At 41.6% G+C, this 24875-nt stretch overlaps 2 protein-coding genes across 4 annotated transcripts; one reads left to right on the forward strand and one right to left on the reverse strand.

The window, feature by feature from the left end:
* On the reverse strand, positions 1-23577 carry rogdi (rogdi atypical leucine zipper). 3 transcript variants are annotated; one of them, XM_083779712.1, is made up of 12 exons: positions 23368-23577; positions 19869-19940; positions 12621-12703; positions 8422-8476; positions 7928-8008; positions 7314-7409; positions 6277-6375; positions 5657-5770; positions 5072-5121; positions 3945-4071; positions 3555-3599; positions 1-1344 (listed from the first exon to the last, which is right to left on the reverse strand). In XM_083779712.1, exons 1-11 carry the CDS (start codon positions 23446-23448, stop codon positions 3567-3569), a joined length of 891 nt encoding a protein of 296 aa, XP_083635838.1. In that variant the 5' UTR covers positions 23449-23577; the 3' UTR covers positions 1-1344; positions 3555-3566. The 3 variants fall into 3 exon arrangements, with proteins under 3 accessions (XP_083635838.1, XP_083635837.1, XP_083635836.1); XM_083779711.1 differs by having other exon boundaries at positions 3550-3599; XM_083779710.1 differs by lacking the exon at positions 3555-3599.
* On the forward strand, positions 10760-12049 carry LOC310869548 (multiple inositol polyphosphate phosphatase 1-like; the record flags this gene model as incomplete). The annotated part of the gene is made up of 1 exon (XM_083780362.1): positions 10760-12049. The coding sequence occupies one exon, from the start codon at positions 10760-10762 to the stop codon at positions 12047-12049; it is 1290 nt and encodes a 429-aa protein (XP_083636488.1).
* Positions 23578-24875: the final 1298 nt, after the last annotated feature.

A 24875-nucleotide genomic window follows, 5' to 3' on the forward strand; every position in this document is an offset into this window, starting at 1 on the left:
ACAGGATATTTTTTATATCAGTATACTTTATTTATAGACTATAATTTCCACATCTTATTTGCATGATATATAGTTTTAACACTTACTAAAATAATGTTTGGAATGAATATTTGGTTTACAGGAAATCATCAAGGTAAAACATGAGTGCAAAATACAGATAATTTCAATAAATAAATACAAAACATAGTTTGGAATGATATGATGTACAACAACAACTCACACACATGACCTTTTAAATGTCCTCCAACCAGTGGGTTTTAACAAAATATATTTCTGTTAGAATTAGTGTTAAATAGCTCCATACTGTGATAGTAATCATTATGCAGTGTTTGTTCAGTAACAGGAGTCTCCCTGTAATACATTTACAGGTCGGGATACCAATTTTATCACATTAGGAGAGAGACAGGATTCCGGTCCCAAAGAAGTGAGATTGAAACCAATATATGAGGCAGCTAAAACTAAATTGATGTTTATAAATTATATTTGAGGGGTTGTCCCTCCTGATTGGATGAAATTGGTATTCCACCCAAAATCTTTTTCTGTTAACCAAGAGCTGGGACCATGGGGAGACCCCTGTTGCTGGACAAAATGATCTATATAGCAATGATTATAATCTGAATAGAGCTTCAACTTTTTTAACTAAACAAAAAACACTTAAAGTACTGAAAATAAGACCCAAGATGTTATGTCCTCTTGAGATCACAAGACCCTCCGTTCACAATTGCTAGACTTTAAACTCAGTCAGTTTCACATAGGTTGATCATTTCACAATTCACGACAATACACCAGTTCAAACTGATACTATTTAACCACTTGTTCTCAACAGACGTCCAAATTGACCCTTGCTGGTCTGTAACTCCAAGAGTGATACAATTTTAATTGATTTCAAGGATCCCAGTTTGATATTTATTTATTTATTTAAATATCTGGGACCCCAAACTGCACTGTAGCCCAGACCCAACGTTGAGAACCAGTGCTTTATGCAAACTCCCCCCACCCCCAAAAAACAAAACAAACAAAGACAACATCAACAACATTAAGCATCCAAAAATAAAGCAGTCTCATCATTTTCTCCATTTACAATGGAGTTCAAGTTTTTTTGTTTTTTTTAAGTCATACAACCTAGGCAGCATTTGAGGAATAACACAGCTGAGCTAATACGATGACTGGTCCCCTTCTCTCCTACTGTATTGACATGTGTGAACGATAAAACACTGAAGGATCATCTGCAAATCATACAACACTGTGAACACTTTGAACACAATGACAGGACAGCAGCCGCTGTGGACGCTGGCTGCTGGATCAGAAAGGTCTGTAGTTCCAGAAGCTGGAGAAGACGGATATCTGGAAGGAAAGAACCAAAGGAGAAAGGACTCATTAAATCCATCTGTTGAAGGCGTTCAACTGGCTTATATAGATCAGACCTACCTACCTACCGTGCGTGTGCTTGTCAATCAAAGATCTAAATAATAAATATAATCATATATAATATTATAATCAAGCAACTTCAAAACTAGTTAATTTTGTTGACTAAGACTAAGGTGACCTTCACACCAGAAAGCTTTACTGCGATTAAAACGAATCCTGCTGCACATTGTCGGAAAGTGTGCTTCGTTTGGCAGGTGTGAAGCATCATTCGAATCCTAATGCGCATCAAAGAACCGCATTCTACTCCGACCAAAAACGGGGTTTTTGCTTCGCTTCCAATCGCACTTGATTACGATTCGGTGCAGGTGTGAATGCAATCCGCAATAAAGGAAATGAAGCAAACAATGTGGCGGGTGAGGAGATAAACACAGTTTGAGACGGAGAAGGGATATTCATTTTACGCACCGCAAAGATGTCCCGTTAGGTTACCATGTGACGTGGTCAAATAAGGAGACCGAAGCCCTCATCGAAATATGAGGACGAGCACATGAATCTATTGCTTAAGGAAAAAACACTGCAGTGTACAGAATATTCTGTCTGTCTGTCATGCGTAAAGATGGAGGGCTGTAACTGTGTGTGGGGATCCGAGTGGAGACTTTCTTCATCTTGTTTAAATATAAATAGGCCTACTTCAAAATTAAAACACATGTTTAGCTCAGCATGATTTATAAACTGTATAGCTAACATGGCATATGCATAATAATTGTAGGCTAATGGTGATCGGATCATCAATGGGACTCTTGGAGTAGCTATGCCTCGTTCATGTTCCCACACACACACCCACACACACACACACACACACACACACACACAGTCCGTTACCCTCACTTTACGTAAAAAATCCTAACTATTACTCAAAGTATATTTTTTAACACCATAGCTTTCACTGTGTATTTTATGAATTGAACACATTGATACAATTCCCTGCTTCGTTTCCTTGCTGCACTTGCAGCACTTGACACAGCAGTGTGAAGGCAAACCGCAGCAAATTAAATATGCAAGAATCCCAACTTCTCCGCCCATTCACATCGAGTGTATGTGTGCGCACATATACCACATGATAAAATGTGTTTACTACTGTGTTATTACCACTAGTCCTTACCCGTTAGAATATATGAACAACAAATGATGTACAATGTGGTTAATGTGATTTAATAGATCATATTATTGATTAATGTATTTTGAGGTGTAATCAGTCTGGGGGAGGGAGATTGGGAAGGGCACAAATTTTATATTATTAGGCATGTGGTCTCTCTCTCCGACACATAAACACACGCACGCACGTGCTTGCGACCAGTCTGCGGACGTCACACGCAAACGCACATTAGCACTCGCACAACCTGTCGTTGCAAGACACACACCCGTGTCCTGCTACATTTGTAAATATTTTATATATAAAACTCAAGCGCAAAAAAAGGGCAACTTGTGCAGCGCGTGGAACCGGCCGGTTGCCGTAATAGTGTGAGATTTATAGATTTTGGGGCCTAAATAATATTTTATCAAGAATTGATCAATGTCACCATGGTCCACATACTGTACAGTGTACACTGTACAAAAAGGGCACATTTGTCCAGAGGGGAAAGGTGTCTATGTGCACGCCACTGATGTTGAGCTATACATTGAGTTACTAATAGTCTTCTGGGGTCGCGTGTTGCTGTGAAATGTACCCTTTTCTGCTGAAGCTGAGTGGTTTTGGAGGCGTTGTGTCCATGAGTCACGAAAACTATGAAAGGGGCGGTGACATAGGACGGTAACCCAGACAATCTGCGTGTTACAGCAGCTTTGTGAAGTGGTGCGATTCTGTGACCTGCGTAGTGGAGGCGACAGGAGGTAACTGATTTCCATAGGCAACCAACTGCTGTAACACGACGTACCCACATTTGTGTCGTCAACGGTGCGCATGCGTAATGACGGCAGAAACGGTACTAGTTAAACAGAGTTGGTGAAAAACGCTAATAAACCGCATTGAATTTGTTAAATTGAAAAAAGGCCTTGAAGATGCCCTTCATAATGGAATGTCAATGCCCGAGTGAAAATGCAGATCAACTGGTCAAGCCAGTGCAGGGGGTGTATGACAGACAGACATGTCTAAAATTATAGTAAGATATCTGCAGCTTGTACCTTACATCTTTGGGTTCCTAGATGGCAGTGTGTGCTTCATAGACCCTGTTCTGTTAACAGTGAACAAGGAAAGACTGCTTTAATTTATTATGCTCCACACACATGGAACAGACTTCAGGACTCTCTGAAACTGGTTTGATTGGTCTCCATAGAGACATTTAGGGTTGAGGATAGGTCATGTGACTGCACCCGTTGCATGTATCCCTTACCCTATATTTATTTGCAGCTGTGATTTGTTTCAATTGCTTAAATGTCTGTTATTGTTGTATTGTTTTCTTTATAACTGTACTTGTTTTTCATGCTGTGACCAGAGCGTCCTTGAAAAACAGAGCTTGCTGTCAATGCCCTGAATAAAATAGAGGTCATGGAAAAATAAATAAATGGACATTACCCACCTTGTCTTTGAGCTGCTGGCATAGTTGCAGGGAGATGGTGAAGAAAACCAGTGTGTCGTTGAGCCAGGGCACCACACACTCCACCTTGTGCACGTGACTCACCTCAAACCGATTGTTGTTCAGCTCACTGCAGGGAAAAACACAACACTCAGGTGTAAGATTTGCACAAATGTTCAAGATAAAACAAAATAGATAAATAGTATATCTACAACCTCATAGTGTGGCATGAAGTGACGTGCTAGGAGCTTGAATAATACAGTATATAGCGATGAATCTTCTATTTTTTAATAACCAAAGTATAAAATAATGGTTAAAGTGGTTGAAATGCCCCCCTGGGCCCCTAGTAACCCTGGACCAGAGCTATGTACTGTATCATGATTAAACATTACTACAACATGGGCCAGAGCATATGGATCATGATTAACCATTACTTACAACATGTACCAGATCATACGTATGTATCATGATTAACCATTACTACAACATGGACCAGATCATACGTATGTATCATGATGAACCATTACTACAACATGGACCAGATCATACGTATGTATCATGATTAACCATTACTACAACATGGACCAGATCATACGTATGTATCATGATTAACCATTACTACAACATGGACCAGATCATACGTATGTATCATGATTAAACATTACTTACAACATGGACCAGATCATACGTATATATCATGATTAAACATTACTTACAACATGGACCAGATCATACGTATGTATCATGATTAAACATTACTTACAACATGGAGCAGAGCATACGTATGTATCATGATTAAACATTACTTACAACATGGACCAGATCATACGTATGTATCATGATTAAACATTACTTACAACATGGACCAGAGCATACGTATGTATCATGATTAACCATTACTACAACATGGACCAGATCATACGTATGTATCATGATTAACCATTACTACAACATGGACCAGATCATACGTATGTATCATGATTAACCATTACTACAACATGGACCAGATCATACGTATGTATCATGATTAACCATTACTACAACATGGACCAGATCATACGTATGTATCATGATTAACCATTACTACAACATGGACCAAAGCATATGTATAATGATTAACCATTACTTACAACATGGCTCCAGGGTTGTGTAAGACTGAACTTCCAGACGGTTTGAAGTTCTGTCAGAGAGAAAAACAACAGAACCATAATGGTTTACAATGCTGATTCTCAACCATGTTCATTTTGAGGACCCCCGGTTTGATAACGTGCTTTTGTCCCCGGACCCCCCAATCTACACCATGAAATCCTGAGTGTTAATTTTACTTTGAGGGTGTGCAAATGAAACCAAATGGATTGGATTCAAGAAGCTATAATTTACTTGTGTGTGTGTGTGTGTGTGTGTGGGGGGGGGGGGGGGGGGCACTAATGTACAAGTTGGACACCACCACAATGGTCTGGTCTGTTTCATCAGGTCACTCTGCCACCATCATCGGGATAAACATGCTTGTAGTTGGGGGCATATGGGACCATCTGGTCCGGGAAAGCTTCGGGAAAGTTGATTTAAGCATTTTTTGGCGATCTTTTGTTTTTCAGTTTGAGTGGTAACGTTTAACGTCTAATTTGTCCACAGTCCACCATGGCCCCTATAGTTACCCCAGTGGGCAGGTCTAGTATGTGTGGTGGCTCATGGTTCTACAGTGGTGCAGAGCTTACCTTGGTGGCGTTAGGCTGCAGCACATGAAGCTGGTAGACAGTCAGACACAGTTTACTCAGGTTAATGTAGAAATTCACCATCACATCCCCGGGCATGGGAGGACTGAACATTTTCTAGAGACACAGAAATAAAACGGAAGTTAGAAATGTCAACTTTGCCTACTGTATAGAAAACAACAATAATAAAGCACGCACATCCACTCACTAAAAAACTGCAGGTGCTGGGCAGAGGTCAGAACTCAAAATCTATAAAGATTGAAAAAAAAAGTATTTTTGCACACAGCTGGAGGGACAGGTGTGTCGGAGCAATGAACTGGAAGAGTAGGAAAAAGGGGACTCCCACTTCAATTACAATACTTTTATTGATGTAATGTTTCAGAGCGACTGAACATTGCATCAACAAAAGTATTTTAAGTGAAGATGCAATACTTTTATTGTGAAGAGGTACATCTGCTACTCTAAAAAAATGGTGGAAAAAGATGAATACATAAGATATCCGGTATCAAAAGTACACACGTTTAGTTCACAGTGCAGCTCAAGAGGGGCCCTCTTGTTCAAATTCTAATAGTACAATGTGTGTGTGTGTGTGTGTAAACTGTGTATGTGTGCGTATACTTTACCATGAGCCCACTGGTAGCCAGTTCAGGCAGGGTCATGGTAGCCGGGGTGGTGAGACGGTTGCGTGCTCTGGTCAGCTGTAGCATCACTGCATCCATTAGCTGCAACACAAACAATACAACCTCAGTTCATGGTAAATCGCTCTGGATTAAGAGCGTCTGCATAGGCGGCGGGTGCGTTTTACCTTTGGGTAGGCTACAGAATTGCGTTGGGGGGGGGGACTCTCGCGGCCGAGCGAAGCGAGGCCGCAGATTTATTTATTTCTTTATTTCCCAAATGGTCTAAAAATGAGTTATTTAGCATACTTTTACAGATTAATTAGCCTATACACAGACAACGACTGATCAGCCTATTTTGGACGATATGGGTCTTTTCTCGAGTCAGTGTGTAGTCTCACTAGTCTGTGTAGATTACCCGGCGGTGTTGCTGCCCCTCCCGGGAGTCGCGGCTCATGGCTCTCCACAGACAGCACAGAGACAGCAGCCTCTCCGCTGAACGTGTCAGTGTTGCTGCAGTGGTGTGAACTGTGAACCGTGCGGGACTGGTGGTGCTGAGTTCTGACAGCCGACTCACAGGAGTCACAGCTTCTTCTTCTGAATTACTTTATCTTTGCCTTGAAAAATACATTTAGCATTTTGCTGTTTCCCAAAACAAACCAGCGCGCGCTACTGTTTGCTACAAAGCGACTGGAAGGACGAGGTTTACAGACATACCAATAGTAGCCAATCATATGCTGATTAGGCCAGTTGCTGTATAGCCTACCTACCCGATCAGCGATCACCAGGGAGCAGCGACAAGACACACACACACACACACACTACACACACATAATAGTCTCTATATAATGCTGCGCACATATATTGTATATATTTAAAAAAATACCCAGCATAATTTTTGGGAAGGCTAAGCCTTCCCTAGCCTTACACACCCGCCGCCTATGAGCGTCTGCTAAATGCCTAAATTGTAAATTGTAATGGTAAAGGCCATAGGCTGTCCTTTTCTCCCTCTCCTGACGGAGAGAGAGGTCGAGAGACGTTACCTTGTTGACCTCAGCTCCAGTCTTGAAGTGGTAGCTCTCATCTCGGCTGCTGAGCAGCTGCAGAGCCTGGTTCACATGGTTCCTGGCGTCCTGGATCTGAAGCAGGAGACACAACCAAGGCCATGTCAAGTAGGGTATCTCAAACTTTGTATCGGCTGTCATCCCGACACTTAACAGAGGATTATTATTGACAACCAATAGTGCCCGGTCAGATTAATATTTTGTGCTCTTTAGATATGGTATAGTGTACAAAAACAAAATGTGTCTGCTTTAATTTTCCCGACAAATGATTGTATACAGACACACGCTTCACCTCATAAGCATAACATAAATAAACGCCCTGGTCACAGCATGAAAAAGGTTTACATAAATCTTTGTAAACCTTTTTCAAAACATAAAGATCCGATCAAGGTCACAAAGCATTGTGATGCGATGTGTTGTACATGGGCTTTTTTCACAAACATACGATCTGGGGATACTCTGCCCGATCACAGTCATAAAGTAAGTGTGCAATATAAACAGTATCTGATAATAATACAAATTAATATTTATGGTGCAATAGTAAGAAATGTAAACGTCATTCCTGTTAATAATAATACATTATTATAGTGTACCTGCTGTAGTTTCCATTGCTTGTCCTCCCGGAACTGAAAGTGAAGTGCTTGACTACTTTTGGCAACTTTGAGGTTGATATCCTATTGCAGAAAAAATAAATAAATATATGTTTAGCTACAGGTTGCATTGTTTCAGCTGAAATGTTAGACACTGTTGTAACACAGCTGTAGCTCCCAATATGTGTGCAATGTAGGGTTTCTTTGGTGTAGGTGTGTAGCTATTGTCATGGCAGAACAATGTTTGTGTCAAGTGTTGTGCAGATTGGAGCAATAGTGTCCTGGGGACCCCTAACATGGCCGTTGGGGGCCCACATGTGGCCCCAATGGCAGACCCCGCAACACAGTGTTTGTGCCAAGTTTGGTGCGGTGCAAGTCTGCAAATCTGCATATTATGGTTTGTGTCGCCCACCAACCCATTGTCGACCACCCTTTAGGCAATTTTAATATAGGATGAGGACAACTGTGTGTGCGTGGGTGCGGGGTGTGTCACTCACAGCTTGCGTCAGGGCCTCTCCCTGCATTGTCAGAACCCCCTTCACTTGGTCCATGCTGTAAAAAAACAACACAGTTCCACGTCATGCATGCGTTCAATATTTATCTTCTGGTTACTAAAAGAGCCCCGTTATTGAACATAGTAACATGGAGTTGTAGAGTCTATTACAATTATTCATTGTTGGGGTTCCCAGTTTAAGTAATAATAATCCTCGATTGATTCCTTGATTTAGCTATTTTATTAGGAAGAAAACCTAGACAAAATCAACAGGAAGTTAGATTTTTTTTAAAGAAAGGTTGTTTTAAAAATAAGTTCTATATTGTCAGAATCAGCTTTTATTGCATTTCTCAAACCCAATTTTGGAACTTTGTGCTTCGAAGTGCTGCTGAAAAGTAGATGCTTAAAGAAAACACAGGCTCACATGATGGAACCAGCAACAGCTGCAGTCTGCAGACATGCAGTGCCAGTCATTCAGCCGGACAAACCATAGTGCCAGCAGTGTGAACCACAGTCATGAGACCATACAGGAATGTCCACAATTAAACAGACTAATTTGTCCCTGCGTGGCTGGCATCCTGCACAAACTGGGGAGTCACTTGAGCTGAATCCTTGCCAGGATTGTGTGAGTTTGTGCCCGAGTTTTGTGCCTACAGGCCTAATCTTGTGACCTGCTGGACAAATCGGTGGCATATGTCATGTGCATGACAGTAGGCCAAGAAAGTAGTTTTTTGGGTCACATTCATCTAAATCAGTAGTTCTCAAACTTTAGTGCCAAGGACCCCCAAATTGATATGCATTTGGCAGCGGACCCCCAATCTGAAAATGTTTATTGCCAGGGATTGCCAGGGACCCCCAGAAGAGAAAATGTGTATAAAACAGATTGATTGCGATGTGAGCTTGTAACACAACGCAAAAAACTAAAACTAAAAACACACACACTCGTTATCATACATCACATTCCGTGCTCAGCCAGGGGTGCATACTTAGTTTAGAGTGACTAGTCATTGGTTAGACATGGGTTAAGGTTTAGGTGTGCTGCCCCGTGGGAGGTTAGGTTTAGGTTGTAGTTGTAGGACTAATGACTGGTCTAACCAATGACAATGTCTAAACCAAATACTGTCTAAACTAAGTACTGCACCCTCTCAGCCAATCAAATCATCTCAAATTTGGTACACACAAACACACAAAGCTGGGCATATGCACAAAAATCACACCTGTGTGAAGTGAGGGGCGCTCTTATCATCTTACAACATGATGATGTAAAACAAACATTGAACTAAAAACAAACATTAAACCTGTATATAGGAGGGGCTAGCACCCCTCTACAAACATTAAACCTGTATATAGGAGGCTCCCCTCAAAAATGACACAGATGCTTTCCCCGTTTTAATGGGTTATTACATTTGATACTATAGACGGGCCCATTGGGCGGCGGCCTAGCTCGACATACTCTGACGAAGCTATGCAAAAATATCATGCTAAGCCCTGAAAACCCCCCACAATAAGTCCAGAGAGAAGCCCCCACAATAAGTCCAGAGAAGCCCCCACAATAAGTCCAGAGAGAAGGCCCCACAATAAGCCAAGCTTATACAGCTTACATACGTCATAGAAACGTCATAGATGACTGACATCAAAGACTAGCCACATGAAGTCTGAGATCCACATGTAGCCATGGTGTTGTTAGATCCACTGTGGTTTAAATCCATTTAGAGTTGTACTCAACTGGCTCACCTGCCAGTGAGGAGGCCTAGTGATGTCCCAACCCTGACGATACTAGCCTTGGCTAGTATCTAGTTTCTTGTGTATTTATAGGGAGGGAAGCTCATCTCCTACGATGCACTATTAGCTGTCCCACAGTGACATCACCTGGATGTCACAAGCACCATATAGCCAACAATATAAAAGAGAGACTTTAACCTAAATTTCACAAAGTACCGTACTTTGTGAAATTTAGGTTAAAGTCTCTCTTTTATATTGTACAGAGGTACTTTAAGTACCTCTGCAAGGCTCTGCCTTGTACACTTCCACGGCAGTTCCAAACCTTTACCTCGGTTGGCACCCTCTGTGCCAACCAAGGTATTTGGCCTTACAACCCTGATACTCACGTGTCACCTAGTGGACTCAAATATCTTGGCCTAGGCTTAGATAACCAGCCGAGGCTTGGAATTTTTCACCCAGGTTGAAAAACGATTGTGAGTGGTTCGTCAATCAGGAAGGACATCATTGTGCGCCAGAGTTTGGAATATACCAACTTGGGAATGATGTTTACCCTTTATTTTAAATTCACAATTGCTCATTTCTTTATCTGTGTGATTTCATGTTGTTTTACTGATTATTTCATGTCAGGCAGTGTGTCAAGTATACCAATGATTGCCAAATATTTCAGCACGAAAGGGAGGTATGAGGAAGTGAATCCATATCTCATTGAGGACATCCTTACTGTGAACACATCTCAGCTCCCATCTGCGGAATGCCGGACACTTCATCTGACCGCCATAATACGACATGGCACAAGGTATCCAACGCCCGAAAATGTTGAGAAGATGCACCGAGTATACAACCTGGTTCTACACAATGCCTCTGGTAGAGAGAGATGGCTGCGTGAAGTAAAAAACCGCTGGAGGATGTGGTACACTGAAGACATGGATGGCCGCCTGGTGGAGAAGGGTGTGAATGATCTGAAACATCTGGCTGTCAGGATGTCAAAGTTGTTCCCTTCCTTGATTTCAGAAGAGAAGCTTCGAGGCGGACACATGAGGTTCATCACCAGCTCAAAGCACAGGTGTATCGACAGTACTGTGTCCTTCCAGAGAGGTCTGACAGAACTGTGGGATATTGATGACCAACAGTTTGACCATGAAGTGAACGATGCCCTGATGAGATTCTTTGATGGGTGTGCTAAGTTTCTGAGGGATGTTGACGATAACCCGTCGGCCACTGAAGAAGTCGACAAGTTCAACTCGGGACCAGAGATGATGCAGGTCACAGAGAGGATCGCAGACCGTCTCCATGTCCCGCACAGTCTCATCACTGACGAAATAGCTGAAGCCGCATTTTACCTCTGTGCCTATGAGTTTTCTATTAAGAATGAGAATTCCCCCTGGTGTCAGCTCTTCAACACAGCTGATGCACAGGTTCTGGAGTATGCCCTTGACCTGAAGCACTTTTGGAAAAGAGGCTATGGCCATCCCATCAACAGCAAGTCAAGTTGCGTTCTTTTCCATGACGTTTTTGGTCGACTGGACAAAGCGGCCAGTGAGAATGGGTTGGGGAACGCGGTGTCCGAAGCTGTGACCATCCAGGTCGGCCACGCGGAGACACTTCTGCCACTGCTGACCCTTCTGGGCTATTTCAACGACAGCCAGCGCCTGACCTCCACCAACTACGCCGCGCAAGCCCAGCGCTCGTTCCGCACCAGCCAGTTCTTACCCTACACCGCCAACATACTGCTGGTGCTGTACGACTGTGGAGAGGATGGCCTGAGGCTGCAGCACCTGCTCAATGAGAAGCATGTGGCTTTCCCCGGTATGGATCAGCACCGGGCATCCATCCCTCTATACCAAGATGTCAGAGATCACTACAGGGAACTGCTCCAGGGCTGTGTCTTTGAGACAGAGTGTCAACTCTGACGGGTTGATGGCCTAAATCTAAGGGGTTGTGTTTGATACATGTTTTTTTATACATTTTGATAAATGGAGAGATGGGCCAGTATTGCTCTCCATAGGCCTAGTTTAGAAATGCTTTTTATTTTCAGACCGGTGCCCGGCTGTAGAGCACAGAGTTGGTAATGATGGACTGGAAGTTGGAGATCTATGCAATACCCGTTGTACCCGTGTCAGAGTACACCCATCTGTCTGTGTCCCTTTTATGCCCATATATGGAGATTTCTGTATCTGTCTCCCTGTGTCCCTTTATTATTTATCTACCGGTCCGGTATATATGTTCTGTGTCAGGCATGCCCAAATATGTAGTGTTCTGATGTCAGAACAGGCCCGGCTCCATATATGGAGATATAGCAGAGCAGAGGCTTTTGTGGTGGTTCTGGACAACCGACCGACTCGACACCGGGCACTGCACTCCCTGTGGGGGTGTGGAACGCAGCCGTGTGCACACACGCGCACACACGCGCGCGCACGCGCGCGCACACACACACACACACACACACACACACACACATCTAAGGTAAGGGCAGTGTCTTACGTGGAGCTGCCCAGAATGAAGTTCTCCTGCTTCAGTTGACTCTCCATCCCTGGTGCCGGCATGGAGAACCGTCTAGACGCCTCCTGTGCACACCAGCACAAAATAAGTCATCTCTGACTGGTGGAAACCTTGTAGGTCCAAAACCTTATTATGAAATAAAAAAACATTAAAGTTGTGAAAATAACAGATATACAAGCTCACATTGCATCCCAGTTGTGAGCTTGTAGATCAGCCATTTTCACTACTTTTGTGCGACACTATGATGAAATAGGACATTCATTTGCATTTCGAACATAAAAAAACAAAGATAATGCACAATAATTCCGGGGCTCCGTCGTGTGCGTCAAAAAACGAACCGGGGAAATTTGAATGGAGTCACGCAACGCAACGCAAGGCGGGCAGTGGAGCCACCTTTCATTGATTAAAAAGGGAACATTCCCTGACGGAGACGGAGACGCTGACGCGCCCGGTGGAGCCCCGGTGTAATAATCAATACAACAATTACAGTCATGGTTCGAAAAGGAGTAAGAATGAAACCTATGCTTATCTGGTCTTACCCATATTTGTACCATTTCACAATAACTTAAAACTGGTTTCTATCAACACCAGTGTTGTTTTACAATTACAATTTAAGCAAATTAGCATTTACTGTAATGTCAGTGTAAATATATAGTGGTTGTAATTTGAAATGTTTCTTATGTACCAGCAGGTGTCTCTGGAATCCTGTATCTCCGCCTCCCTTCTGCTATAACACTGTTTAACCAAATGAGCCCTACTAGTGTACCTATTCTGGGATGTGTGGGTTTTACAAATATTGAACCATTGAAAAGTATAAAAAAGTGCTTCTGACTAAACCTAACCTAAACCTAACTTTGTATCCTCAAAAAGAGCTTGTGACTAAATAATAACTACATGGATCTATTGGAAGGCTGTGTTTTTCCCCCCCATCTCCTAAAGAGTAACATAACAGTTTTGGACATAGGAGGTTTCCACATGACAGTGATAATATTATCCATTGTGTCTAAAAATGCATTTACATTATTATGCGGGCGGGGTGGAAGTGTGTGGTAATCGCATTTCCTGTGCAGTGACTGCATCATGCCTCGGCATGAAAACAGTGTTCATTGTTCTGTACTGTGAAATGTCCTCTCCTTCAAGTATTGTTTCATAGACCACATTTTGGGTCTTCAACAGGGGGTCTGGGCCCGGGTCACTAGGGGGTCCTCAGAGTTAATACAGGGGTATGACAATATATGTATTGTTTTAATTAACGACTTGTAGCCTAGCCATTGTTGCATTGGTCATTGCACGTTGTACCACAGCGTCCACCCGAAGATTTTTCAGGAGCACACACGTACATGCATTGATTAAAAACAACCTTAAGTTCACACCTCAACATAGTTTACAAAAGCTGGCAAGTGTCACACTAATTAACATTGTCCATTGTGTGACCCAAGCACCTAGATTGAATTTGAGAGCTGTTTCACTGTGCAATATATTGTACAGACATTGTACTTTAATTTAACTTTGAAAAGGACACCAATGGAACCAAGTGGAACCATAATAGCCACCAACAAAGAATACCCTATGTAATTTACAATGGAAGCCAACGACATGAAGATACAAACTGACAACTGACACATGTGTGACGAGCTACTAATGTATTTTCAGTGCTCCAATGACGAAGAGAGCTGTCAATCAATCATATTCTTGTTTAAACATTCCCACTCCCCTTCACTCTCCTGCTTGTAATGGAGGAAAACAAATACTTGCCGTCAGCCAGTTCCCTGTGTAAGTACCGTACTAGTATCATTTTTTAAATAGTGTATGTGTTAAATAGCTCTATATTCCGATAGTAATCATTGCTATAGTGTTCAGTAACAGGGGTCTCCATGTCTCTCCAGCTCTTTAACAGAAAATATGTTTTGAGGTTGGGATACCAATGTTATCCAATCAAGAGAGAGAACTCAAACAAGATACAGGATAAACATTTGGAACTGAAAGTGATGACACAAAATGAGCAGTGTAAAACTGCAAAAGTTGAAGCTGATCTCCTAACTGTTTATTTATTGTTTATTAAAGAGCTGGAGAAACAGGCAGACTCCTGTTACGGAACAAACACAATAGCAATGAGTAATAACAATATAGAACAAATATCAAACAATATCAAGCTTGAACTTTTTTTTAAATACTTTTTGTTTTAACAAAAATCACTTACAGTAGTGTTTCTCAAAGGGGGTTCGGGGACACCCAGAGGTCCTTGAAGGCATTGCATGGGGTCTCCAGACATTTAGTTTTAATATAGCGTCAAAATTTGTTTAACCACTTTTGAATGATCGGCCATTTGAAAATAGCCGATCAACAAGCTCACAGCGTGTCAAATCACAGCACGTTGAGAGCTTGTGGATCTGTTGATTTCAAGGAGTATAGGGGGTCCCTGGTACAAAATATTTTTAGATTGGGGTCCATGGCCAAAAATGTATTTCTACAAGCTCTTTAAGATATTTCTGAGGATTTCTCTGCCTTTATTTGATATGGTACAGACTGACAGGAAATGGGGAGAGAGAGATGTTGAGTGACACCCAGCAAAGGTTGCCGGGATCGGGACTCGAACTCGTGACACATAGTACTGCGACAATGGCCCCCAGAAGTCGGCATACCCCTCCCGGAGTTAGGACCAAACACAACATAGTTTTTCCTCATCTCTAAGGCCTCCCATACATGAAATGGATTCTTGTATAAAAATATTTTACTGCAAAAGTGGTGAAATTGTTATTTAAAGTTATACACCTCAAACTAAAAATAAAGCCTGTCCGTCTGGTGGTTGAGGCACTTAAAGGCATGTAGATTCACAATGGAAGCTCTGAGAGGTTCAAAACTTGGCATACTTGAAGCCAGAACATACCTCTACATTCTAGAAAAGACTGAATGTCAATATCTGAATGTCAATATGAGATATAGTCATTTGAACACATACTTACAGTAGGCGGAATTGTACATCTATGTAGATGTCTTCTCTACTTTGTAGTGACTCTGGAATGGATTGTCATAGCAACACATATGATGGCTTGTAGGAAAGGTGAGGTTCTACTGAATCCAGCAATACCAATTGTGTAAATGTAGCTTGCATAATCGTGGAGTTATGGCACAAAACATATATGGTGTCCCAAACGGGGGGAAATAAAACTAATGAAATCTACAGTATCACATTAGTTTTATTTTTACTTCACTTATCAAGGGTGGGAAAACATAAACAAATCACTTGAGTAGAAGTCCCTAAAATGTATGAAATGTCTCAAACTTGAGAAATGAGAAATTGTGAACAAATAGATGCCGCTTCAATAGAGAAATATGCAAGCCTAGATTGGAACTACTAACTATTATTATGTTGCAGCACATGACCTGGATGTTCCCTCATCAAGCTCAAATCTCAATATTATCCTCATAAATATAAATAATCAAGTTATTCATTTCTGTTATTTGAGTTATTTGGTTACAGTCAATTTATACTACAGTATTTGGCTCCACCTATGTGCATCTTATGTGATCTTATAATGTGAAGTGTATCAGAAATCGGGGCCGATCATGACATTTTTAAATGATCAGATCAGGAGCACAAAAATGTGATTGGGACATCCCTAGTATCAATATGATAGCCATATCATGATATTAGACTGTATATTGTCCGTGATTTGGGATATTGTACTATTGTGATATTGGAGGAGTTGCATAAAAATATAATTTTCAGATGGGGAAAAATCGGTATCGGCAGATACTCAAAATTAAAATGATCTTACTAAATGTTGCTCAGCAGAGAGATGATGATGTTCATAAAACCGTGGCTCTATATACAGACAATATGCTGCAGTAATGAGCAAGTTGCAAATGTTGAGTGAGAGCATGCCTGCACCAGTCTCATCAAGAAGACTGAATAGGGTTGATACAACATTGTTTAACATACAAAGATATTTTTCATTTGTGTGAAGGCCAGTACAAGACCAGAACATCTGACAGCCATTATGGCTGGTACTGGTATGTGTACCAGAGACTTATGGTCCTTCATGCAGCATCAGAAAGGTTGATGAAGTTGTACATCACCTGCTCCTCTCGTACCCAGATCTCTTTGTGTATGATGACAAATATACAATAATACCGGTAATATGCCGAGGCGGCAGTGCCTCAGGGATAGAGTGGCCAATAGAGCGGCTGGATGGAGAACCGTGAGGTTCGCAAGACAAATTTCAGTGTGAACTAACAATATACCGTTAGTACTATATCATACCATATTCTCAGTTCGATCCAGGGCTCCCCCAGAGTTAGACTCTGAACCCCTAATTGATCCCGATGTGCAGGTCGGTGCCTTGTATGGTTTCCTCTGCCATCGGTGTGTGACTGAATGTGTGAATGTAATGCACAATCTATGTAAAGTGCTTTGGATAAAAGCTCTATATACTGTAAATGCACCAATTTCCATTTACGGTATATAAACTCCTTGACTGTTATGATGACATACTGAAGACACTGACTCTGAGGAAGAAGATGATATTGTCTAAATACAAACCCTGGAAACATACAGCATTATAATTTGTAGAACATGGAAAGTCTGATGTTGCATGCTCTAAAAGTGTGCCCATGGGAAATGGGCACAATGAGAGAAGATGCAAATATCCAAGAAAATCCAGAACTACTACATAGACCTGCAGATATATCGATGAAGAAAACCATGGACCAGTGTCTTCAGTATGTTATAACTCTTATTTATTGAAAGTGATGACTTGTCATCACTTTCATTTATTTAAAGAAAGATGTTAACTATTTCAGTGAGATTAATAAAAGCTTTGACATAGATACTGGTCTGCTGTTCTAATTCTTTGTTTTATAGCTGCTATATTTCGTTTAGATATTTAGTGTTTTAGGTAGCATTTATGATATTTGTCATCATATGCAAAGAGATCTGGGTACGAGAGCAGCCGATGTACAACTTCATAAATCTTTCTGATGCTGCATGTGAAGGCCCTGTCTCTGGTACTCTGACCAGTGACCATGTGAAGGCCCTGTCTCTGGTACTCTGACCAGTGACCATGTGAAGGCCCTGTCTCTGGTACTCTGACCAGTGACCATGTGAAGGCCCTGTCTCTGGTACTCTGACCAGTGACCATGTGAAGGCCCTGTCTCTGGTACTCTGACCAGTGACCATGTGAAGGCCCTGTCTCTGGTACTCTGACCAGTGACCATGTGAAGGCCCTGTCTCTGGTACTCTGACCAGTGACCATGTGAAGGCCCTGTCTCTGGTACTCTGACCAGTAGTCCTGGTTTTGTCTATGAACTGATTGCAACAAGACCGCGAGGACTTTTTTGTGCTATCCCTTTTGGAGTAATTGTATGACTGTACTCTGTTGCTGTTTTTACATTTATGTCTAATAAACTATTAAATCCATCAATCAATCAATCAATTGTGCTGGCCTTCCCACAAATGAAACAATATATTTGTATGTTAAACAGTGTTGTATCCTATTCAACAATGTTGTACCCTGTTCAGTCTTCTTGACGAGACGGCATGCTCTCACTCTGGTCTTACTGGAGTAGTTTTCTCAACATGATACAGTATATGATGAGGAGAGGAGAGTATATTGAATTTGGGTTTGCCAGGGTTTTATGAACATCATCTCTCTGTTGAACAACAGTTAGTGTTGAAGGTCTTCTGCCGTGGGCTTTATACATTATGGGTCTTGTTTCGTGCCTTTTTCCAACTGTTTAGCAAAGATGATACAAAGATTTGGATCCAATATTCCATTTTGGTAAAAGTTTAAAAATACACTTCAGAATTTGTACAGTATCTATGTTGTGCATTGCGCACACTATTTTTAGGCTATAGTATGTGCAGTAACCATATTACAAGTGATACTAATTAAGTCTATTTTCCATTCTGGTGAAACAGTGTCAGGGCAGGGTTCTGCTATTGTCAGTGTAGACTACGGGACAGGCAGTAGGCTCTGTTACACTAAAGATAACTAAATGCTAGGTCACTCTCCACTCCAGTCAGCTAAATAGCTACTTGATTTGACAAGGTTCATCTCATCTTTTCACATTCCAAAATATGTGAAATGATTTTACCTGTCATTTTATGAAGAAAGCCACATAATGTAGGCAATAAGATGCAGGTGGAGCCAAATACTGTAGTGTAGTATAACTTGACTGTAACCAAATAACTCAAATAACAGAAATGAATAACTTGATTATTTATATTTATGAGGATAATATTGAGATTTGAGCTTGATGAGGGAACATCCAGGTCATGTGCTGCAACATAATAATAGTTAGTAGTTCCAATCTAGGCTTGCATATTTCTCTATTGAAGCGGCATCTATTTGTTCACAATTTCTCATTTCTCAAGTTTGAGACATTTCATACATTTTAGGGACTTCTACTCAAGTGATTTGTTTATGTTTTCCCACCCTTGATAAGTGAAGTAAAAATAAAACTAATGTGATAGTGATACTGTGCGATTCATTAGTTTTATTTCCCCCCGTTTGGGACACCATATATGTTTTGTGCCATAACTCCACGATTATGCAAGCTACATTTACACAATTGGTATTGCTGGATTCAGTAGAACCTCACCTTTCCTACAAGCCATCATATGTGTTGCTATGACAATCCATTCCAGAGTCACTACAAAGTAGAGAAGACATCTACATAGATGTACAATTCCGCCTACTGTAAGTATGTGTTCAAATGACTATATCTCATATTGACATTCAGATATTGACATTCAGTCTTTTCTAGAATGTAGAGGTATGTTCTGGCTTCAAGTATGCCAAGTTTTGAACCTCTCAGAGCTTCCATTGTGAATCTACATGCCTTTAAGTGCCTCAACCACCAGACGGACAGGCTTTATTTTTTGTTTGAGGTGTATAACTTTAAATAACAATTTCACCACTTTTGCAGTAAAATATTTTTATACAAGAATCCATTTCATGTATGGGAGGCCTTAGAGATGAGGAAAAACTATGTTGTGTTTGGTCCTAACTCCGGGAGGGGTATCTCGAAAACTAAAGCACTTTTTGACTGTTTGTTGCAGGACTAACACTGTCAGGCTGGACCTAGGTGCCCGGACTTCTACGCCAGCCGTCTGCTACTTTTGTGTGATGCTGAAGTATGATCAAGTAACTGTTAATTTACAGGAAAAAATAAAGAAAAGTTAGAATATGGAGAATAAAGGTTTCTTCAACAACAATATTTATTTACCTTGAGTATATCCTGGAGCTGCTTTAAGACTGCATGAACCTCTTCTCTCAGCAACCAGTTGAACTCCTCCTCCTGTAACAACACACAGTGGTGAAAGGGATAAAGGTATTGGCATCATTATGCAGAATGTCCCATTTCAGAATTGTATATCATGTTACTCGACTATAATTATTGATCATTAACCACTTTGTCCCTTTTATTCCGATATATGGAGTTCCCTCAAATGATTATGGACTACTAAATAGGTTTGTTTATGGTTATGTCTGAGTCATGGTGGAATGTCATTGTCTATGCATGGGCAAATCGGGTTTGTTTATAGTCATGTCTGAGTCATGGTGGAATGTCTATGCATGGGCAAATCGGGTTTGTTTATGGTCATGTCTCAGTCAGAGTGCCGTGGCCGTGATTGACCCGCCGGTCCGCCTGCATCAATGTCCTCAGTCTATTTTTGATCATTCACAGCTTGGAAAATGATCTCCATTGAAGTGAGATTTACTCAGTGAGATGCAATGTCAACAACATTAGGAGATACTCTCTGGAGCAGTCACTATTAAGACATATTCCGTTATAGAATTTCCCTCTGTGGTTGTGACAAACAAGAACTTGAAAATGGAAAACGCCAAATAATGCAAGCTTGGCACAATTTTTCTTTTTGACGCATTATCAAAAATAAACAGAGCAAGTTCAATGCCATAATAACCATCTTAACCCTAGAACACTAAACCCAAGTGATTTTCACCCGGACAATTATGTTCATATGATTTTCATAATGTTGCTGATGTCTGAGGTGGATGGGTTCTTGGGTACCTTCAGGACACTCAGTGACATCATAGAAGGTAGGTGTGCGGCGTTTCCCTGCCCACATCCTATATTTTTCGAGGTGAATTTCACCCAGGTTTAGTATAGTAAGACAGTTTTTATTTCTATTGATTAAGATACATCACGCTCACGAGTAAACAGGAAATGAACCGAAAGTAGGGGGGGGGGATCACACCCGTGTGAAGTGAGGGGCGCTAACTTTTATGACGTAATTATCAGACAAAACAAACATGGATAAAACAAATATGTCCATGTCAATTGCGTTTTTAATGTTTGTTTAAGGAAAAACAAACCCCCTGTATATGAGGGACTAGCGCCCCTAAAAAATTGGCTCCATCCACCTGGCACCTCCACTTGTTTACATTTTTTAGGTTTAGTGATGGTGTGGTATGACAACATTTGGGTTTAATGTTCTAGGGTTAAAGAAAGTAACCCAGACACGCTCCCTAACAAAGTGCTCACCTACAATTAAACTCTAACTTGTCCCCTCAGCCAGTTGGTTCTCGGACAGCCACTAGGCAGAAAACCCCCTGGACTAAAGAAAACACAAAGAAAGCTATCCGGCACTCTAGAAAGAATCAACCCCAAACCAGAGCAAACTGGAACGCTATTTGGCCCTGTGTATACACAGTGGCAGAATACCTGAGTGCACTGTGAAGTAACGACCCAAAACAAAGATAAGCATTGATTATGTACACTACAATCTCGCACTAAAGGCCACTACAGGCAGATATGGCTCCCAAGAGAAGCCAAGACACCAGAGACACATACTCCCATGATGTACCACACCGGAGCGCAGTCGCCTATTAGCTTGCATTGCACAGTGCGCTCAGTGCACAATTTCCAAACGCGCCCACTGTCACATAGAAAAAAATCACACCTGTGTGAAGTGAGGGCCGCTAATATATTATGTAATGGTGATGTAAAACAAACGGTGCCAACACAAACACGCCATTAACAATAAAGATATGACTGAGTTACCTTATGACGTACATTTTCCCTTCATTGTCAATGGCGTTTACAAAACAAACATTGAACTAAAGACAAACATTAAACCTGTATATAGGAGGGTCTAGCGCCGCTCAACAATACACCCAATTGGAGCGTTTGGAAACAGCGTTCGTCAATGTATCCGTACAACGTGGGGGAGAGAGAGATGTGAAGTCAGTGTTTTTACTGTGTTTGCATTATTATCTGTGCATTTTTTTTTTTTTTGCAGTCATGTTATTTACATATATTAGTCATGTTTGTGGATCTTGAAACAAATAGCCTATAGTCCAATATTAGCCTACCTTCCCCATTCTCTGCCTGTTGGTTTCTGGTAATATTACTGAATATGTGCACGCAACCGCCTGGGTGACAGCAGACTGCTGGGCGAGCGCTGGCACTTTGGCATGGGGGGGGTCCCGGGTCAGATCAACATATAGAATGAATTCTGTACTGGCTATATACAGTATGGAGCGTGTCTTGAGTGTACAGGGTTTGATGAGGTCAGATCAACATAAGGAATTTCAGAACAGGTCAGCTCCATATATGGAGAACTAAGGGTGGCAGCAGGGGCAGTGTCTTGAATGAGTGTACAGGGTTTGATGAGGGCCCATGTAGGGCTGGGCCATACTTTTCTGGCATATTGAGAACTCTTTCGCCGGCTGCCGGGTGCAGCTGCACTAATAACTTTGATGCAGGCCCGGCCAGAGCCATAGAGTAAGACATGAGTTATGACAACGCGCAAGTACATGAACCGTGACCAGGCTGTTTTCTGCCCCCTCAATGTCGTAACTCTGTCTTCTCTATGGCTCTGGGCCCGGCTAGTGTTTAAATGAACAGGTATCAGTCAAAAGGCCAGGAGACATCGAAGAGGACGGATGGATGGAGAAGGATTAATTATGGAATGTCAGAACGGGTGAGCTCCATATATGGAGATCTAAGGATTTGAGGTTTGAGGTCAGATGTAGAGTTGCTGGCCAATATTGATGACACCAGGGATCTCCATATATGGTCTTAATATTGATGACATAACGTGATCTCACCAGGCATGACCATTATATGGTTATAGTTAGTTAGGGGTCTAACTAACCCCTGCGGTCGTAATAAATCTTATCAAATGGGGGTCTGTGACCAGATTTGGGGCCGTGGTCATTGAAATAAAATTTAAAAAAGAGTTGAGATTGAGAATCACACTAGACACTGCAGACAGTAATACAGTATTGCTTGCAAAAATAAAAAATAAAGAACAGATCTGCAAGCCATTACATGTATAAGTGCATACATCTAGAGTAGAGAATGTACAATGATGTCTATGTTGAGAGTTCCATGTTATCTAATAGATAGATCTGGACTCAGACCATTATGACCATATGATCAAATCATATGCAACAACAAAACATTTAGTCAGATCAGGTTTCTAGACCCAGACATGGGGATCAAATGGCAATCGTTATAATTACAAAGGTTGACAATATTGGTCTATATGCGCATTATAGGCCCAAGAAGTGCACTGACTAGACTACAGTTGCTAACTTGCTGTTGCTTATACACTAAAAGAAAAACAGATCTGCTGTCAATGCCGCGCGTCGCACCACGACCCGTTGATAGCTTGTGTAGATCTGTTCTTTTTTTGGTCCATCGCACTATTACGGAGTGTGTCTTTTTTAGAATGGTGCAGTATATTTTGCCTTACCAGCACGGCTCTCTCTACTTGGCTGGCCGCTGACATCTTGGGCAGCTCGGATAACAGGGACCGCTGCTGGTTCAGCATCATCCAATCCGATCAAAACACGAATGTCGATTATATCGAATATAGGTATTCGTATTTGTGTTGTTTGTGCTGTTTACTCGCAAGTCTCGCATGCAGCGGCAATCTGTCTATCTCTGTGTGTGTATTTTTCTGTCACACGCTCACAATTATTATTGTTAAAAGCTGTTGTCCCAGCCCACTTAATCCATGTGTGGGAGGTTCAGACGTTTCTCATTGGATCTTTTGTTTGACGCTGAGCACCGCCCTCTCGCCTTTCGGAGGAACTGGGCTGCGCGAAGCGTAAACCTATAATAGTATGGCGTAAACCCATATACTCTAAGCGTAAACCGCTTAGAGTATATATTAACCTTAGATATTAATGTTGTTGATGTTCTTTAACTATATAGAAGTGTCTATTTGTACGTCTCTAAATGTTTTGATGACTTGAACATGGTGGACCGGTGGACCCTCTTGTAAACAATTAAGTGTAATGCTTAATTGGGTCGTCCACTCACAGTTAACAGTCTTTGTATTGAGTTTGTGCTTGAAATGTACTGTTCTGCAAACTGTTAATAAATATCTCAATCAATCAATCAAAACAGTCTGTGTGCTGTGTGTGAAGAACCGGATACAGTTTAACCTCGCCTCAGGCTTTCCATTTTCCACCTCGGAGGAAAAGATACAGTTAGGAACTGGATCTGAACAAAGAGAGAGTACCTGAGGACAGAGAAGAGAAGATTCGAATGGTTGATAATAAAATAAATGAAATGAAATAAAATAATTGGATCGAAGCTATAAGGTTTCTGCCCGTCGATGTTTTTGAAACTCAAATTTCTCAGAGACTCAGCCTTTTCCATAGCTCCAGTCATCACCCACATAGTTAACCTCTCCATCAAACAAGGACAGGTCCCCCAAGATTTTAAACTGGCCAAAGTAACCCCCTTGTACAAAAAAGGGAGTAAATTAGAACCCGGCAACTACCGCCCTATTTCTATTCTAAGCTCCATCTCGAAAGTGATGGAAAAAATAGTCTATGAACAGGTTGAAAAGTATCTTGCCACTAATAAATTGCTGTACGAGTTCCAATCTGGTTTCAGAACATCCCACTCCACTGACACATGCCTCCTCTATTTGAGCGATCACATCAAACACGAGGTGGATGCTGGAAAATACTGCGGCATGGTCATGCTGGACCTCCAAAAGGCTTTTGACACCGTGAACCACTCCATACTGGTTAACAAGCTTAAAGCTATTGGTTTTGATAGCACATCAGTCAGCTGGATGCAATCCTACCTGGAGGGGAGAGAACAGATGGTGGAGGTGAACGGAACACTGTCCCCTCCCCTCCCAGTGAGCTGTGGCGTCCCACAAGGAAGCATAGGCCTACTAGGGCCTTTACTGTTCCTAATTTATGTTAACGACATGACTTCAGCTTGTGACTGCAACTTGTT

This window comes from Protomyctophum parallelum (assembly GCF_964188405.1).
Source record: "Protomyctophum parallelum genome assembly, chromosome: 13".
In the NCBI taxonomy this organism is placed as follows: Eukaryota; Metazoa; Chordata; class Actinopteri; order Myctophiformes; family Myctophidae; genus Protomyctophum; species Protomyctophum parallelum.